Source organism: Vulpes vulpes, chromosome 7 (assembly GCF_048418805.1).
Source record: "Vulpes vulpes isolate BD-2025 chromosome 7, VulVul3, whole genome shotgun sequence".
NCBI lineage: Eukaryota > Metazoa > Chordata > Mammalia > Carnivora > Canidae > Vulpes > Vulpes vulpes.
In genome coordinates, this window is record NC_132786.1 from 107,274,775 (window position 1) to 107,290,829 (window position 16,055).

The 16,055-nt window shown below is 44.1% G+C and overlaps 1 protein-coding gene across 1 annotated transcript in view; it reads left to right on the forward strand.

Annotated features, from left to right (window-relative positions):
* Nucleotides 1-737: 737 nt before the first annotated feature.
* Nucleotides 738-16,055, forward strand: part of CHN2 (chimerin 2) — a 295,623-nt gene continuing 280,305 nt past the window's right edge. Inside the window, exon 1 of the mRNA XM_025993086.2 lies at nt 738-1,222. Within this exon, the coding sequence (XP_025848871.1) occupies nt 1,174-1,222 (49 nt within the window). The 5' untranslated portion in view covers nt 738-1,173. The remainder of the gene's footprint in view (nt 1,223-16,055) is intronic.

Consider the following 16,055-nt stretch of genomic DNA (forward strand, 5'->3'; position numbering starts at 1 on the left):
TCTCTCGCACAACCTCAGCAAGTCCTTATCCTGAAAGGAAGGGCTCGGGTGGACCTGCTGCCAAGTCTTTTGTGAGGATCCTTTACCAGACGGAGTCAGAGAACCTCTTTCTTTGGACACCCAGGCTTTGTGTGGGCCTGATGACATATTTGGAACATCTCTATTTCTTTGAAGGGCAACCTCAAAAGCCCAGTGGAGTGTCCAGTGGCTGGGGCGGGGGGCGGGAGGAGGAGGGGGGGGGGTCCCCCGGAGAGGTGTACTTAAGCGCCTCTGGATTGGGCTTGCTAGGGTGTTTGCAGGGTGTTTTAGGAAACACACCTTCTTGCAGGGCAGGGACCGCAGCTGCAGAGTAACAAAGGACAATTTGGAGGGGGGTGCGAGAAGCGCCCCAGGGCCCCCTTTGCCCGGCACCGTGTCCCCGGTGACCTCCGGGCCCCCCACCCCGGCCGTCTTGGCCCGGGCGGGCGGCGAGCCCCTCCGCGTCTCCCCACTCCCGGGTGCCCCCAAACCGCGGAGCAGCGCCGCGCGCCCCCCGGCACCTCGGGGTCCCGCCTCCCCCCCCCCCCGCCCCGCAGCCCCCGGCCTCCTCCCGCGGCCCCGGGTCTCCGGAGCTGTCAAGCCCGCGCGGCGCAGAAGCAGCCCCCGAGCTCCCGCGTCTCGGCTCCTTCCTTTGTGTGCGCGCGAGCGGAGCCGGGGCGGAGGGAGAGGGGGGAGGTCGCGGAGCGCCTGGCTCCCGCCGCCGGGCCCGGGCCGCTCGGGGCGCCGCCGGGGAGGGTGCGGGAGCTGGCGGGGCGCCTCCGGGCCGCCCGGGCGCGCGCGGGGGGGCGCGGGGCACCGCCGGGGGCTCGGCTGCAGGCGCACGGGTCGCGCGCCCCGGCCGCCCCCAGCCCCGGCCTCCGGGCGCTCGCACCTACCCCCGGGCCCCGGAGGGGAGCGTGCACGGGCGCGGAGAGGGACGGAAACCACAAATAAATAGCGGCGGCAGGAGCGCGTCATCTGGCGGAGCAGGAAGTGCACGCGGAGTCCGGAGGCTGGGGCTCCGCGCGCGGCCCCAGGACTTTGCCATGGGCTGGGGGCCGCGGAGGCTGCGAGCGGCCGGGCCAGGGCAGCGGCGGCGGCGTCCGCACCCGCACCCGCACCGGGGCTGAGCAGCAGCGACGCGCGGGGCGCGAGATGGCAGCGTCCAGCAACTCCAGCCTGTCCGGCTCCTCCGTGTCCTCCGGTGAGTTTCAGCCCGTGGGACGCGGCCGCCGCGGGGCTCTGCCCGCGCCCCCTGCCCGCCCCGCGCCCCCTGCCCGCCCCGCGCCCCGCGCCCCGCGCCCCGGGATGGGGAGCGCCTACCTGTGGCCGCCCCCCGCCCCCGCCCCCGCATCCCGGGCCACCGCATCCCGGGCCACCGCGTCTCTCCCGGGGCGGGCGGGCGCCCGCTGGGACACTTGTCCCGTCTGCCCGCTGCAGCCCCTCGGAGCCCGGCCTCCGGCAGGCGGAGGTGGGCGAGCGGCGGCCCCCGGGGGTCCTGGGGGCGCGGCGGCCGCGACAGGCGGAGGGAGCCGGAGCCCCGCGCACCCCGGCGCCCCTGGAGCCCGGCCCGAGGGGCGCGCACGGCTCGGGGGCGCGGGGCGCACGGACCCGCTCGCGGCGCCCGCCAGGCCGGGGGGGGGGGGGGGGGGGCCGAACCCGAGGCTCCTCGCACACTTGATTTTCTTTGTTTGTTTCAGAAATTAGCTCCGTGGAGACAGGAGCGCGGGGGCACGGTTTGAGACCCGGGGAAGGAAGGGATAGGTACCGTCGCCCTGGTCCTGATTGCATTCGGGCGACTTAGAGGAAGGAAGGTCGAGCCCAACCTCTGACAATTCGCCGCTTTACAAGTGCGTGTGTGTGTGTGTGTGCGCGCGTGATTTTCCTATGTGGCCTCTTGGACATTTTCTTATGATACTCTCCGTAATTTCACTTTCCAGGCATACATTGGGTTGTCAAGTGGGGCTGAGCAGAGGGAGGGCTTCTTTCAGCTTTTATAGGGTTGGTCAGCAGGTCTCCTTGAAGGGGAAAGAACTGCTAATGAGTCTGAAGGACTAGGAATCAATAGGAGCGGACCCTCTGGTTTGTGAGTATGACAGGTTTCTAATCAGAATGATGCATTAGGTAGGATTCTTCTACCACTCTGGTCGCTGCAAACTTTAATGACAGACCCTAAAGGCACAGCTGAGAAGACATTGGAGTGTGGCGAACAGCGTTCAGGGGTCTAGATGGTCTTGAAATCCTAAGGAAAATCCTCAGTATGTTAACATGGCATTAAATCCTAGTGTGTGTGTGTGTGTGTGTGTGTGTGTGTGTGTGCTTGTCGTTGTTGTTGTTACAGTTACTCAGTCATTAAACTCAGGCGAAGAATCACCTGGTTGGGACCATGGGATGGGGCAAGCCTGTCGTAAATCAGCCCAATCTATAGATGTGTAACTCACGTAACCATAAATAGGAGGGGAGTTTGACTAAGGTGCGATTGTGATGGGACACAAGGTGATCCCTTGAAAGCCATCTGTTATCTTTTTTGGCAGGTTCAGTTCCAGGGAAATAGCACTTCCTTTCTTGATCACTGCCAACTAATCAAAAGCACAGTGTTGTTAGGCATATGATATAGTTCAAGTTTCTGGTAGTAGCAGCCAATGGGGCAGAACAGTCATATCTTATTAAGAGCAGCAACAAGTTGACTGCCTGTGGTTTTAATTCTGAGAACTCAGCAAATGCTACAGCGTATTTTTAGTGCCCCCAAACCACTGCTGCTGCTTTTCAATTCATTTTTGTTGACTAACGTTGAATTTAAAGTACAGTGATGTTGGCTTACGATTAGCATATGGTTATTCCTCTCAGAAGACTGCCCACTAGAAAAGGGACTGGTAGGGGAGAGGTGGCAACGGGAAAGAAGAACGAAGGAGAGACAAGAAGTCAGTGTTATCACATGATTTACTGATGGCAGAAATTACAGATGCTGTGGCATCTGAGTGTTCGGATCTTGGTGTAGCTTAAGAGACCTGATTGAAAAATTGAATTCAGGCTTCAGAAAAATACGTGGGTTTGAAGTCACACAGAACTCGCTTTAGATGATGGCAATTGCTTTGCAGATAGGATACGGGGAGCTTAGATGGCTCTTCTTCCTGCGGGAGTTACCAGGATTTTAAATCCTAGTGGCAACTGGGAAATGACATGGGCACCGAAATTCAAAAAGTGGGCAGGGATATGTGGTTTTGGCGTGCATCAGACTGGCCCATGAGCTTATATTTTTCAATATACCAATTAATGAGACCCTTCGTCTTGAAAAATACAAGAAGCTGTAGTTCTCTTTTTAAGCACATTTGCCCGTGGTGCGGATCATGAATAATTCAGATGACACAAGCAATTCACACCTGTGAGAGGTGTTGGGCACTAAAGAATAGAGCCTGTTTGTGGTGACAGCTGCGTTCTCCAAGGCAAAGGCCAGAGTCAGAAAATAGGGCACTCCATCCATCAATTCATCACCGTTTTCACATAGGGCCTACTATGTGCCAGGAAGTAAGTTATAACCCTCAGCTTCAAGGAGGCTGAGTGAGGAAGGTAATTTTAGGATTCTGTCTAGTTTTGAAGTTCTAGGATTATTGTTCTTGCATTTTGGCTGCATCATTCACCAATAGGGTCAATTGGAGAGAGTCACTCCACTTTTCCCAGCTTCAATTTCCTCATCTGTAGATAAGGCTCATGTTAATAATGGGACCTACTCATAGGAATGCCGTGTGGATTCAATGAGATAATGTGTGTGGAGCATTTAGCACCGGGTATGGCACTCAGGAAGTGCTTGGTGTGAATACATTTTGCTCCTTTGAGGAATGAAATAGAAGGCCCTCATGGCTCAGATTTCAGGTGCAGAAAGAAATCCAACACACATAAAATTTGCCTCTTACATTGCATGTTAAATTTGATCTTGAGGTTTGAAGTCTATTAAATAAGCAGTTATTAAGCGTATTTTAGGTTTCGGGCATTGTCCCAAGTGTTTGGAATAGAAAGACGAATTAAGATCCTTTGCCTCATCACCCAGAAGCAGAGATGGACAACAAAATAGTATTGTAGGGGCAGCCCGGGTGGCTCAGTGGTTTAGCGCCTCCTTCAGCCCAGGGCCTGATCCTGGAGACCGGGGAGGAGTCCCACGTAAGCCTCCCTGCAGGGAGCCTGCTTCTCCCTCTGCCTGTGTCCCTGCCTCTCTCTCTCTCTCTCTCATGAATAAATAAATAAACTATTAAAAATAGTAATGTATATTCCTGTTGGATAAAATGAATTATGTGGAGGAGAGTACAGGGAAGAGTGATTCCCTCAGTTTGCAGGGGTCAGTGGAGGTGACCTGTGAGTTGGGACTGAAAGGATGAGTGGGTTATTTTTCCAGAGAACAGAGGGGGGAAAGATATTTCAGGAAGAGGGAAGAGCTTAGGCAAAGGCCTGGAGATGAGAAGTCCAGAGCCTCATTTTCAACTTCCTTTCTTAGGGCTATTGATCCATTTTGTAGGGGGTATCTCTTCTCTGAACAGTTAAGCTTATAGATTCATTAGCATCATGCAGAGAGGTGTTAGATCCCTAGTGTTACTGCTGATGTAGGTAGGGGGTTTTCTTTCCATTCAGGTAGCTGTGAGTTTGATGGAACAGCTCTGGAAGCTTTAGGACATACTGGGGCAACTGAGCAGTATAAAAGGAACAGTGGATTCTGTAGCGAATAAGCATATGGAGAGGTGAACTCGAATAATATGGGTTAAACCTCTCTTGGAGGAATAGATCTGGAAGATTTAGGTTTGGTTGTGTTTTCACAGAGAGTCAAGATCTAATAATTCACTCAATATTAAGCTCAAAGTTACCTGATTTTCCTGAGAGTTTATTCTCACTTGCTGTTGTTGAACAACACGCAAGTGTGTCATTTATTCTACTTTGCAACTGAGACATAACAAATGAAATAATCAGACTAAAATTAATTTTTAAGTACATTTTCTAAGAACTGTTCAGAAATTTTCTTCTGGAATATTCAATTATGTGTAGAAGAAATTGCTTTGCCTTTGTTTTAATGATAACTACTAGTAATTAAATTTCACAATCACCTAGATTGGCAGGAAGGTTTGATTACCTTTATTATTTTAAGTGGGAAAGAAATCACTATCCTTAAGATTTTACTCTAGCCTGTGGTACTTGATTGTACTCTGAAATAAACAATGGTTGATTTGCAAAATAGTTTTCTTAATAATCATGGGTTGTATTGGCTTTTGTAATTGAAATAAGAACTTTTTGCATTTTAGTGATGTGATTGCCAAATGGGTAATTTCACAGAAAAAAAAAAGAAAGAAAGAAAGAAAAGAAATAAACTCAGGTAAAGTAATAAATAAAAAAGCTATGAGATGTTTTCCAGTAACTGAACAAGGTAAAAATTAAATATTAAAGGGACCTCCAGGATAAGAAGTTGTTAAGATTTTAAGAACACAAATACACCGTATTATAAAAATTAAATCAACATAGACTTTTTAAATTAACAGGCAGATGAAAAAAGATAAAAATCAGTATTTATGTGTAGAGTCATTGAAACCTTAATTGGGAAAAGAACATTCCTAAATGAATTGAGGCATTTATTTCTCCAGATTCTATACAGTAGTAATGTGAACCAAATAAATAATGCTATTTTCTGCTGTCACACTGGCTTGATCCTAGAAATGATAAACAGGAATTTTCATTACTCATTATTGGAGGGTCAGAACCAGTGACATATACAAATCTTTCATATCCCTAGATACAGAAGGTAAAACTGAACTATAATAATGCTGCCAAGACATATATATATAAAATTAGAAACTCCATGGATCCAATACTACAAAACGATATCTTTGTTAAAACAGACACTCACACTTAGAAGTCTTCTCTTGGACCCCTGAATTATTCAGAAATACTCAATACCCAATTTTGTGTGAAAGAAATGTCTTTACCTTTGTCTCAGTGATAACGGCTGGTAATTTAATTTCATAATTACCTAGAGGGTCAGGATGATGATTTTTGTCGTTTTAACTCACCCCCAAAAATTACGATTTCAAAAAAATTGCAAATTAAAAAAATCACAAAGCCAAAACTAATGCTCTGAAAGAAATCATTCACTCGGATGGAGGGAGTATTTGCTATTTTCTTTTGCTATTTTTCTGGTGACCTTCCCACACCTCCTTTTAACTTATTAGATTTTTCACTGGCCCTTTGAAGTAACCCAGATGAACCCAGTGATAGAAAATCTGAGAGCAAAGACTTTTCTTAAGCATGACTGCATATTTGCTGTGTTTGACAAGGGCCCACTGATATGTGTACATTTGCCAAAATGCCATATCCCCCCCACCCCCCGCCATTCCCACAAACCCAATGAAGTGTTTTAAAAGACCCTGCCATTTGTTCAGCTTTCGGGGGACACAAACACCAGGTATTTTCTGAGGCCGCTCCATGTGGGATTTAACTGGACAGTGTGTTCTTTGAGCTGCAACCTGGGGCTTGGCCCGGGTGTTAGCACTGCTGAGTGCCGGCTGCTGCTCTGCAGGATCTCCTGTTTCTGCACAATGGTGAAAATAACCGGACATGGGGTTTGGAACACCTAGACATGAGCAGTGTCACATATGTTTTGAAAAGGAGTTTTTCTGCCAGAAGATCAAGATTCTTGCCAAGATGGTTAGAATCAAAGAAAGAGAAAGGGACCTAGTGATAGACCCATTATGATTAACAGCATCCATCTATCACCCACCCATCATTTATCTTTTATGAATGTATTCACATTTCATGACTCCTGAAGTGTGTCATTTAATTTTCAAAATGAATGGCTTTCTTTCTTCCTTTCCTTTTCCTTCCTTCCTTCCTCCCTCTCTTCTTTTTGTTTTCCCACCCGTTATTATGTTGGTCAGACTTCTATTTAGAATTTTCTATTTCATCAACCCTGTGCTTGGTCTTACTTGACTATGAGTTTCCAAATCCTCTAAGCACCTTCCTGCTTCTCTTTACATTTGCTCATTGGAAATGGAAGCTGGTATTCTGTTTCTCACATGGATTCTGGTCAGGGGATCAGATGGATGCCTCTATCTCTGATGCAGGCTGGTTGGTGTGACCAAACACACTCATGTGTCTCAAAGTTACTAACAAAAGCAAAGGTGTTTTTAAAGCCTCCATGGCCAGAGGAAAATCCAGTTAGGAAAGTGCTGGTCCCCCAGGCAGTCTGCTCTGCAATGGGACCCATGGATCTGTTCCCTGGGATCTGAGACTGAGGACCCGGCATGTGTGCATTGCCACGGGGCAATAAAACTTTGCAGCTCTGTACCCACCAGGAGTTGTGCAAATAGCCCTCTTTTCCCCTCATTTATTATTAATCGAACACCTTTGTGGGGGCCAATCTTTGAATAGTCTTTACAGCGTGGCCTAATTATAGCCTTGCCTTGCTTCAGTAGCTTGGCCTGTCCAAGTCACCCAACCTCAGCCATATTAGGAGTTATTTTAAATCATCCAATGCCTAAGTTCCCATAGACATTCTCTAATAAAGGTGTTCAGTGAATAGCCTTATTTAAAATGTAATCATCTCAGGTCAGAGGTTATACTGATAAAATTCTTGGAGTTGAGACATCGTCTACACGTTATGTAGGCTGCCAATCACCCCTTGCCTTGGTGAGCCTACTGGGGAGGACACTTTTGCAACAAGAAAGTCTGGATGCCACTTTCCTGCTGGAATCCACTAGATTTGGAGAATCAGTCAGCTTCCTTAGGCTGGCAAGAAATCTCCCATTCTGACATGTGTCTTCATTAGATATTGCAGGCGGAGCTCTAAACTCAGAGTCAGAAGATCTGGATGCTGAAACCTTTAACTAGCGCATTGACCAGGGCACTTAAACCCTTAACTAAGGCTCTTCGAGAGGCTTCAAGCCCTGACTGTGACCCTTAAACCATTAACCAGGACTCTTGAACCCTTAAGGAAAATTCCCAAACTCTTAACCATAGGCCCTTAAACCACATACTTAACCAAGCTGTACAACTAGCTAAGGATGTGTGACCTTTGGTAAAAATAGCCTCTGAGCTTTAAGTACCTCACTGCAAACTGCAGATATGACAGCCTGTTTCCCAGAACTGATGTGAGCATTAACGGGGTGATAGAAGTATTGTCTCCCATAGACCTGGCTATCCTATCTGCTCCGCAGATGCAGATTCTTCCCCCTTCCTTCCCTCCTGCCCTGAACATCAGTGAGCCTCAGTCCTCTTGTCTTTAAACCAGAAATAGTGGTATCTGATGAATTTACCCCACAGGGTTGTCATTTCTGAAGCACTACTTGGGAAAATGCCTAGTAAACTGAAAAGGCAACTAGCAATACTGAATGGTTACTATGTCTCTCTGTTTACATGTAGTCCTTGGAGTATTTCTTTAAGGCAGACCAGGTATCCCCTTTTGCAAACAAACACATATGTTCAGAGAGGACATGGGGCTTGCATTCGAGGTGGTAGGGTTGGAGGAACGACTCCTTAATTTCAAAGATCAGGTTCTTTCCTCTTGAAACGTAAAGGGTTGGTTTGTGTTTCTATCTATGTTTTGAAAGTGTCTGACATTAAAGTTTAAGGCTGAAATGGATGCTCAGTGTTAACAGAGAAAATACAGCAATACATCTGTGCTTTATTTTGATGCCCTTGGTAGTTATCCAGAACCGCACTGAACCTGACCAAAGCTTAATCTCACTACCATTGGGACCTGGGAGATATTACGGAGTGAATACTCTGTAGAGAAATCGCCTGGGGAATTGGATTTATGGATATCTGCTCTTAAGAATAATCTCACAAGGTGAAGGGTCTATAGGTGTTCATGGTACTATTCTTGCAACTTTTCTAAGGTTTGAAAATTTTCCAAATGAAAGAAGACCGAGGGGTAGAATAGTACAGTTTGCCTCCAGTTGATTGTCTTCACTGAAGTCTTAAAAGCATTCCAGCTCATGTGAGCTTATCTAGTCTTGTGATCACCTCACAAGACTAGATTCTGAATCCTCAGGGGGAAGAATATATATTTCTTAACTTATATCTTAAGCGAAAAGTAAAGGAACTGAAATTATGGAAGGCATTCAGGTAGACCTATGCAACACTCCTACCTGAGAAAATGTCTTTTCCCTCCCAAGCTCCCTTGACTTTACATATCATTATAGGTTTCAAGTGAGGAGGGGGGCTTGCAGGTTGTTTTAGCAGATTCCAGAATTACATACATAAGAGAATCAGAGCCATTCAGCTAGTTGGTGGTGGAGCGAGAGCTGGAACTGACAACTAGGACCCATGTTCCCAGAACATTCATTCTCCATCCGCTTTCCTGGCGCATCCTAAGGAGTAGCGTTATCCTTAGAGAATTTCTTACAGCTGCTTTTTTCTGTCTGGCTTCATAAAGGCTGTTCTGTTTAATTATTTAATATTTTCAAAAAAAGAAGTCATAAAGTGCTTTGTATTTTAAATGAGCCTTAGATCTCAAGGCTGTTGTTGTGCCAATAGAGGCACAAGGACTTAAGTGATCTAGCGTCTGCCCTAACTATATATAGCTGTGCTGTCTAATATGGTAACCACGAGCCACATGTAGCTGTGGTTTAAATTTAAATTTAAATTTAAATTTATATAAATTCAGTTCCTCAGTTGCATTAGGCACATTTCAAGTACTCAGTGACACATGTGGTCCATTGCTACCATATTAGACCATGAAGAAATAGAACATTTCCATCATCCTGTGAAGATTCTTTTGGTCAGCTCTGGTAAACAGGGAAGGTGGTTCTAGGACAGGGACCTTACTAACGTAAAATAATAAGCTACAGATAGGAACCTTGATAGAATGTTCTCTCATTCCTGTATTTGCTCGTAGTGCTGCTTTGGTTATATTTCACTAATTTTGCAAATTGGTTTTTTTAAAAAAGTAATTTTTTCATAACTTTGAGGGGAACTGTGGAATGACAGCTAGAGGATGATGTTAGGGAGTAATTAAAATGTTTATAAACTCTTCTAGTCTTGAAATTGGATTCAAGCCTTTTAAAAAATTGTCTCTAATTTCCCTAATGACAAATCCATCTCTTTTTAAAAAAAATCCCACAGTGAGCTATAATTTTGCCCTCAAAGAGGAAAAAAAAAATGCCCATGTCCAGAAGTAGTTTGGATCTTATAATTGTATCTCTTCCAAAACATCATAAAGAAAATAAGAAAGTTGTGAACGTGTGGACTGAGGTTGCTAGTGGCATATCCAAGCCATGCTATTTAAAGGAGGTTTTCTACCAACTTGGTCATCAGCAAACCATTCGCCTAGAAGTATTTTACTGCTGCAAAAGGCCCACATATGGGGCAAAGCAAATGCACTGGTTTTTAGAAAATAAAGTTAGCTTTGAGAATTAGCACATTTAATTGGGAGAAAATGAATGCAGATAAGATTCAGAAACATGACCGTTCCTAAGAAAAGGAAGCTGCCCTCCTTGAACTTCTGTTACCATCTTCAAGTGCAACCAAAAAATGGAAAGGTAGATGGTATCTTTAAAGAGTCAAACAACCATCAAGAAAGAGGTCAATGTTGAGGCCATTGGATTCAGACATAATAGCCAGAGGCCCGTGGCCTGTATGGCTTAGTCCTTATTGACATAACTCAGACCATAAATTTAGGGTAGTGTGAATCACAGTATCACCTGGGTGGGTGATGACCATTTGCAATTCTTTTCTCTGATCAGATGCCCAGTACCTGGATTTCATCTTGCCCTCTGTACTCTCAGGACTGGCTGAGCACTGTGTTCTTCAAGGAGATAAAACCTAGCATTCCTTATTTATTTCACATAATTGCACACTAACAATATAAAGTGCTTTTTTCTTTTTTCTTTTTTTAACGATGTGTGTATTTATTTGAGAGAGTACACCTCAAGCACATTCCTCACTGAACTTGGAGTCCATCCTGGGGCTTGATTTCACCACCCTGAGATCATGACCCGAGCCGAAATCAAGAGCCAGCCACTCAACCGATGGAGCCACCCGGCTGCCCCTAAAGTGCTTTTTCTTGAATAGTTTTGCTTCTAAGGAATACACCCAAGAGATCAATGTTTGGGACAAGAAAACAGAAAATAGGGACTATGGGTCGAAGGGTGAATCTTCTGCAACAAATACTAGAGTGTGTGGCTGCAACACTGGCCTACAATAGTCTTGACCTATAAGTATCTCAAGACTGAGGCTTGCACTGCCCACATGGGCTGTTTAGCTCTTGAAATGTGGCTAGTGCGACCGGACATGCACTGCAAGTGTAAAATACTTACCAAGAGTTTGAAGACTTAGTACAAAACAAAAAATATAAAATATCTCATGAATAACCTTGTTATGTGGGTTATACATTGAGATGATTATATTTTTTGGATATTAGGTTAAAAAAAGATATTGTAAAAACCAATTTCACCTGATTAATTAAAAAAAAATGTGGTGAGGCACCTGGGTGGCTCAGTTGGTTAAGCATCTGACTCTTGGTTTTGGCTCGGGTCATGATTTCAGGGTCTTGAGATCAAGTTGGGCTCTGCACTGAGCATGGAGTTTACTAAAGATTCTCTCTCTCTGTCTGCCCTTTCTCCTGCTCATACTTGGGTGCTCTCTCTCATAAATAAATAAATAAATAAATAAATAAATTCTTTAAAAAATTTAATGTGGCTGCCAGATTTTTTAAGATTAGATACATAGCTCACATCATATTTGTATTGGACAGCCACTGAGCCACTGGTCTGGACAACTTGAGTGAGAATGTTCTAGCCTTTATCAGAGAATGTACCACACGAAACCTGCCGATTCACTGCTCCATGGCTCCCATAGTTGCTGCACTGCACACTCTCCAAGCTAAAAAGATACCCTCTCTTCTCTGTGGCCCAGTTCAGCCCCCATTCTCAGGTCCCTGTTTTGTTTTAGTGCCAGACATTGAGAGATGTCCTTCATTTTTCTGGGCCTGTACAGAGATTTTGAAATGAGGTAATAGAGAGAGAGATGGAATTGAGCTCCATCAGATTCTTGTTGATACAGGTTTTGTGCTTTGTTTTAGGCTTTACTACTATAATTCTAGACTTTACGTATTTACTTGTTAGATTTATGTGTACTCCTCCTCCAAAGAAAGCCTGTAATGCTAAGAAGTCGGGTGAACAAGACACATTTTTCTCCTGACCTGTGTAGGAAATTCTTCTCTGATAATGTTTGAACCGAGGCTTCTTGCCATGAATATGTATATGTGTATAAAACATGTATATGTGTGATCTATGTCTGTATACATGTATATATGTCTGTATGTGCATGTTTGTGTGTGTACGTAACATCCAGAAAGCAGAAGGAGATGAGGTTTCAAGCAAAAGTTATTTCCAAACCAAATATATAATATATAAAAGTTAATATCAAGGGAAAGGCAAAGTCAAGCCTAGCATTACTTTTAGTAATGAAAAAAATACACTTGGGATTATGCTAATGATGTGTAGATATTAATACACATAATTCGGCTGCCTAATATTGATTTAAGTTGCTCATTCAAATTCACTTTATTATAGAAAAATTAGCCATTTTGTTTTATAGTGTTTGTCCCTGCAGACAGTGGAACTGTTAAGTCATGTTTATTGGGTAAATAACACTATTTTGCTGACTTTCATATGCAAAGAGAGCATTATCATGTCTCCCACAGGAAGTGCCCTGTGAGTTACTGTTTTCTGGCTGGGGACCTGCTTAGTTCAAGCCAGGTGTCCTCTCTGTTATCTCCCTTAGGATCAATGTTCAAGGTTGAATGTACTGTCAGTGGTCAGGGCACAGAAGTTTTTTCTCCTACGTGACGTGAACATCCGAGGCCTGAACTTTAGCCACATGAGAGCCCCATGCTTGCTTTAAGCAGCCAAACTAACCCACATGCCTTTTTCCTTTTTTTCTAAATATGAATTCTTCCTCAGAGTAAAAAAGCAATTGACAGGGGCTTTCAACTCTCTTGAAATAATATTGGATTAAGATTAGGAACATAACCACAGCAAATCCTAGGCAATTACCAGCGGAAGACATGATTTGGAATTAGACAATGTAATTTGTCATAAGAATATAATAATTGCCATAGTACTTATTTGGTTCAGCATTCTAACCCCAGTAATAGCACTAAGAGGTATTTTATAAAAATGCTCAGCAGACTTTCAAGGAAGAGATGCCCTGCAGACATCTAACTTTTCATAAATAGCTGAGTGTAAATCTGTCATTCAGGAATTCATGTAGACACGTTTCTGAGAGCGTATGTAGTTTCAGCTTGTGATCCTCCTTATAGTAATGAGTTCCATCCATTTTCCACCCCTAGAGTGGACTGGTATTTCTTTTCATTGCTTTAAATTTTAGTCTCTGAAACTTATTTCTAACATCCACTCTTGGGCTTTGTAAATAAGTGTGGGTTCATTTGAACCCCAGACTTCAAGAGTGGTATTGTGTGGCAAGTATTGGGAAGCTGAGTTGCTGGTCCAAATACCAGCACCAACTGGCTATCTTAATTTGGGTCCATCTGCAATTTCTTGTCCATAAAATGGGCTAATAATTCTTATGAAAATCAAATGGAATAGCGTCTGTGAAAGAAATTTGAACTTGGAAAACTTGTGAACAAAACATAAAAATCTCTGATCTCATGAAGTTTCAGTCATATATAGATGCTCTATTGATTCCCCTCTTGGGTGATAAACAATCACTCGGAGTTCATGATTCTCTAATATAACTTGAAAAATCTCATGTAAATATATTACCTTGCTCTTCACCAACTTTTCAAAACCTTGAAGTGTTAAGCCCATTGGGTTAGAATTTCTCCATTCAGTGTATGATTCCATTGTGCATCCCACTTTCCCATAAACATTTTAAATTAGCTCAGACAAATCTCTCATTTATACTTTCTGATCCAGTGGAGTGGCTCTTTTTAAAATTAAATTTGATGTAATATCCAATCTATGCAAGTAAATCTCTGCAACAGACATGGAAGTTATAAAGCACAGCAACAGAACTCTCATACGGAGTCGCTCAGTCTAGGAACATCACCTACTTTCTCCCTTCCATCCCTGTCTTCTTTCACTCTCTTCCTATAAAGGTAACCACTATGAATTTCTTGTTTACTATTACCTTCATTTTCCTTCTTTCTTTAAGTAATTGAAAGAAATAATCCAAAATCTATGCTTCACAAAGGCAGATGTTTTTGTCTGTTTTGCTCACTGCCAGTCTCTAGTACCTAGAACAGTGTGATGCATGCAAGAGGCACTCAATAATTGTCGAGGAATGCCACTTTAGCCCCTCTTTTATCTCTTATATGTAAATCAGTTCTGTAAGGTCCCTGTCTCTGGTTCACATTAGCTACATGCCTTTAATTATTTTTAGAAAATTGGGGGTCTTTTAAAACTCATAATATGGATTATTTGCACTTAAATGCAATAGGAGACTCCCAACAAAATCACATGGACTTCTCCGAACGAGGACTGCTTCTTAGAGTTGATTTGTAGTTCGTAAGTACTTTTCAGGAGTGAATAGTGAACCACTCAAGGAATATAAGTAGTAAAGCTAGAGCTGAACAGGGAGAGCCACAGAAAAGATTTTAGAAAGTGATACAGTGCACGTGCTACAGCAGGTGTGAACCTTGAAAATGTTATGTGAAGGAAGCCAGTGGTAAGAGACCACATATTGTATGAGTCTACCTATATGAAATATCCAGAATAGACAAATCATAGAGACAGAAAGTGGATAAGTGATTCCTAAAGCAGGGAAGGCTGGAGGGAAACTGGAACTAACTGCCAATGAATATGGGGTTTCTTTTGGGGGGTGATGAAACTGTCTGAAATTGATTGTGGTAATGGTTGCCCATCTCTGTAATATCCTAAAAGTCATTGAACTGTACACTTTTAAACAGGTGAATTGTAGAGTCTGTGAATTCGATTTCAATAGAGCTGTTGTTAAGAGAGGCAAAAAAAAATTGATAGAGCAGGGCTGAGAATGGGAAAAGGTTTAAAGTGAGCAGACAGGGAAAACCCCCATAGATCAAGTCTTTCCTTGATGGATACTCAAACAGATAGGAAACCTTTTTTCCATATTCACTGATAGCAACACATGGGGGTAGCCCTCCTCTTCCCATTTTTATTCCTCTAGTTGTCTGTTTCTACTGACAGCTCCCCACCTCCTCAGAAGGTTCCATAGAGATGTGTTCTCTGTGCTTGGTTCCCGGGGTCAGCTCAATGATGCCTCTTTCCCCAGTGCCCTCAAAGGCTGCGATATCCTCTCTCTGGCTGAGGAATGAGGGCCAACAGCAGGTCTTCTCTGCTGATGCTGGGCAAAGCAATCAGTGCATTTCTCATGACTGGTTAATCAGATTTCTGTGCAGATTTTCAGGCCCTGGGCACAAACTCTTGACGCCCTCAAAGCGGAATGTGAGTCATCTGGGAACCCAGTTTCCTACTGTGTAACCTGGGTACTGCTGAGTTTACTAGTACAATGATGCTTCTGTTGCTGCCTCCAGGTACCCTCACTAGATGGATGCATGTGCAGGCGTTTCCCGGGGTATCATCTGCTGGCTCTTTTGTTGTTTCTAATCAAAGAATGGGCACACTTTGATCATGTCAGATCACAGCATTGTACTGTAAATACTTCGTCAGAAATATTACACAGGTACAGTTGTCTTGGATGTTCCAATAATGTTTACTGTAACTCTGAACAAGTAAAGAAACATGAATTTGCTCAGATATGTTATAAAATATGAATATTTCAAATATGAAGTCTTCCAGAATCACATATAGTTCATGATAATGAATCCAACCAATCAGTATTTGAAAAATACCTGCTGCTTTGGAGTGCAAGGTTGTAGAAGTCCCTCCCCCCTCCCTGAGAGTTTAGTGACTGCTAGAATAAGATCGACTTTCTGCCTCTTAGAGGAAAATCTGACTCTGGTGGGGAGCTTGTGGAGATAAAGATTGGCATCTTGGGGGGACAGAGTCCCTGCATGGCCACTTTCATGGGCAGGCTTCAATCTTCAGTGGCCTATAGGAGTTTAT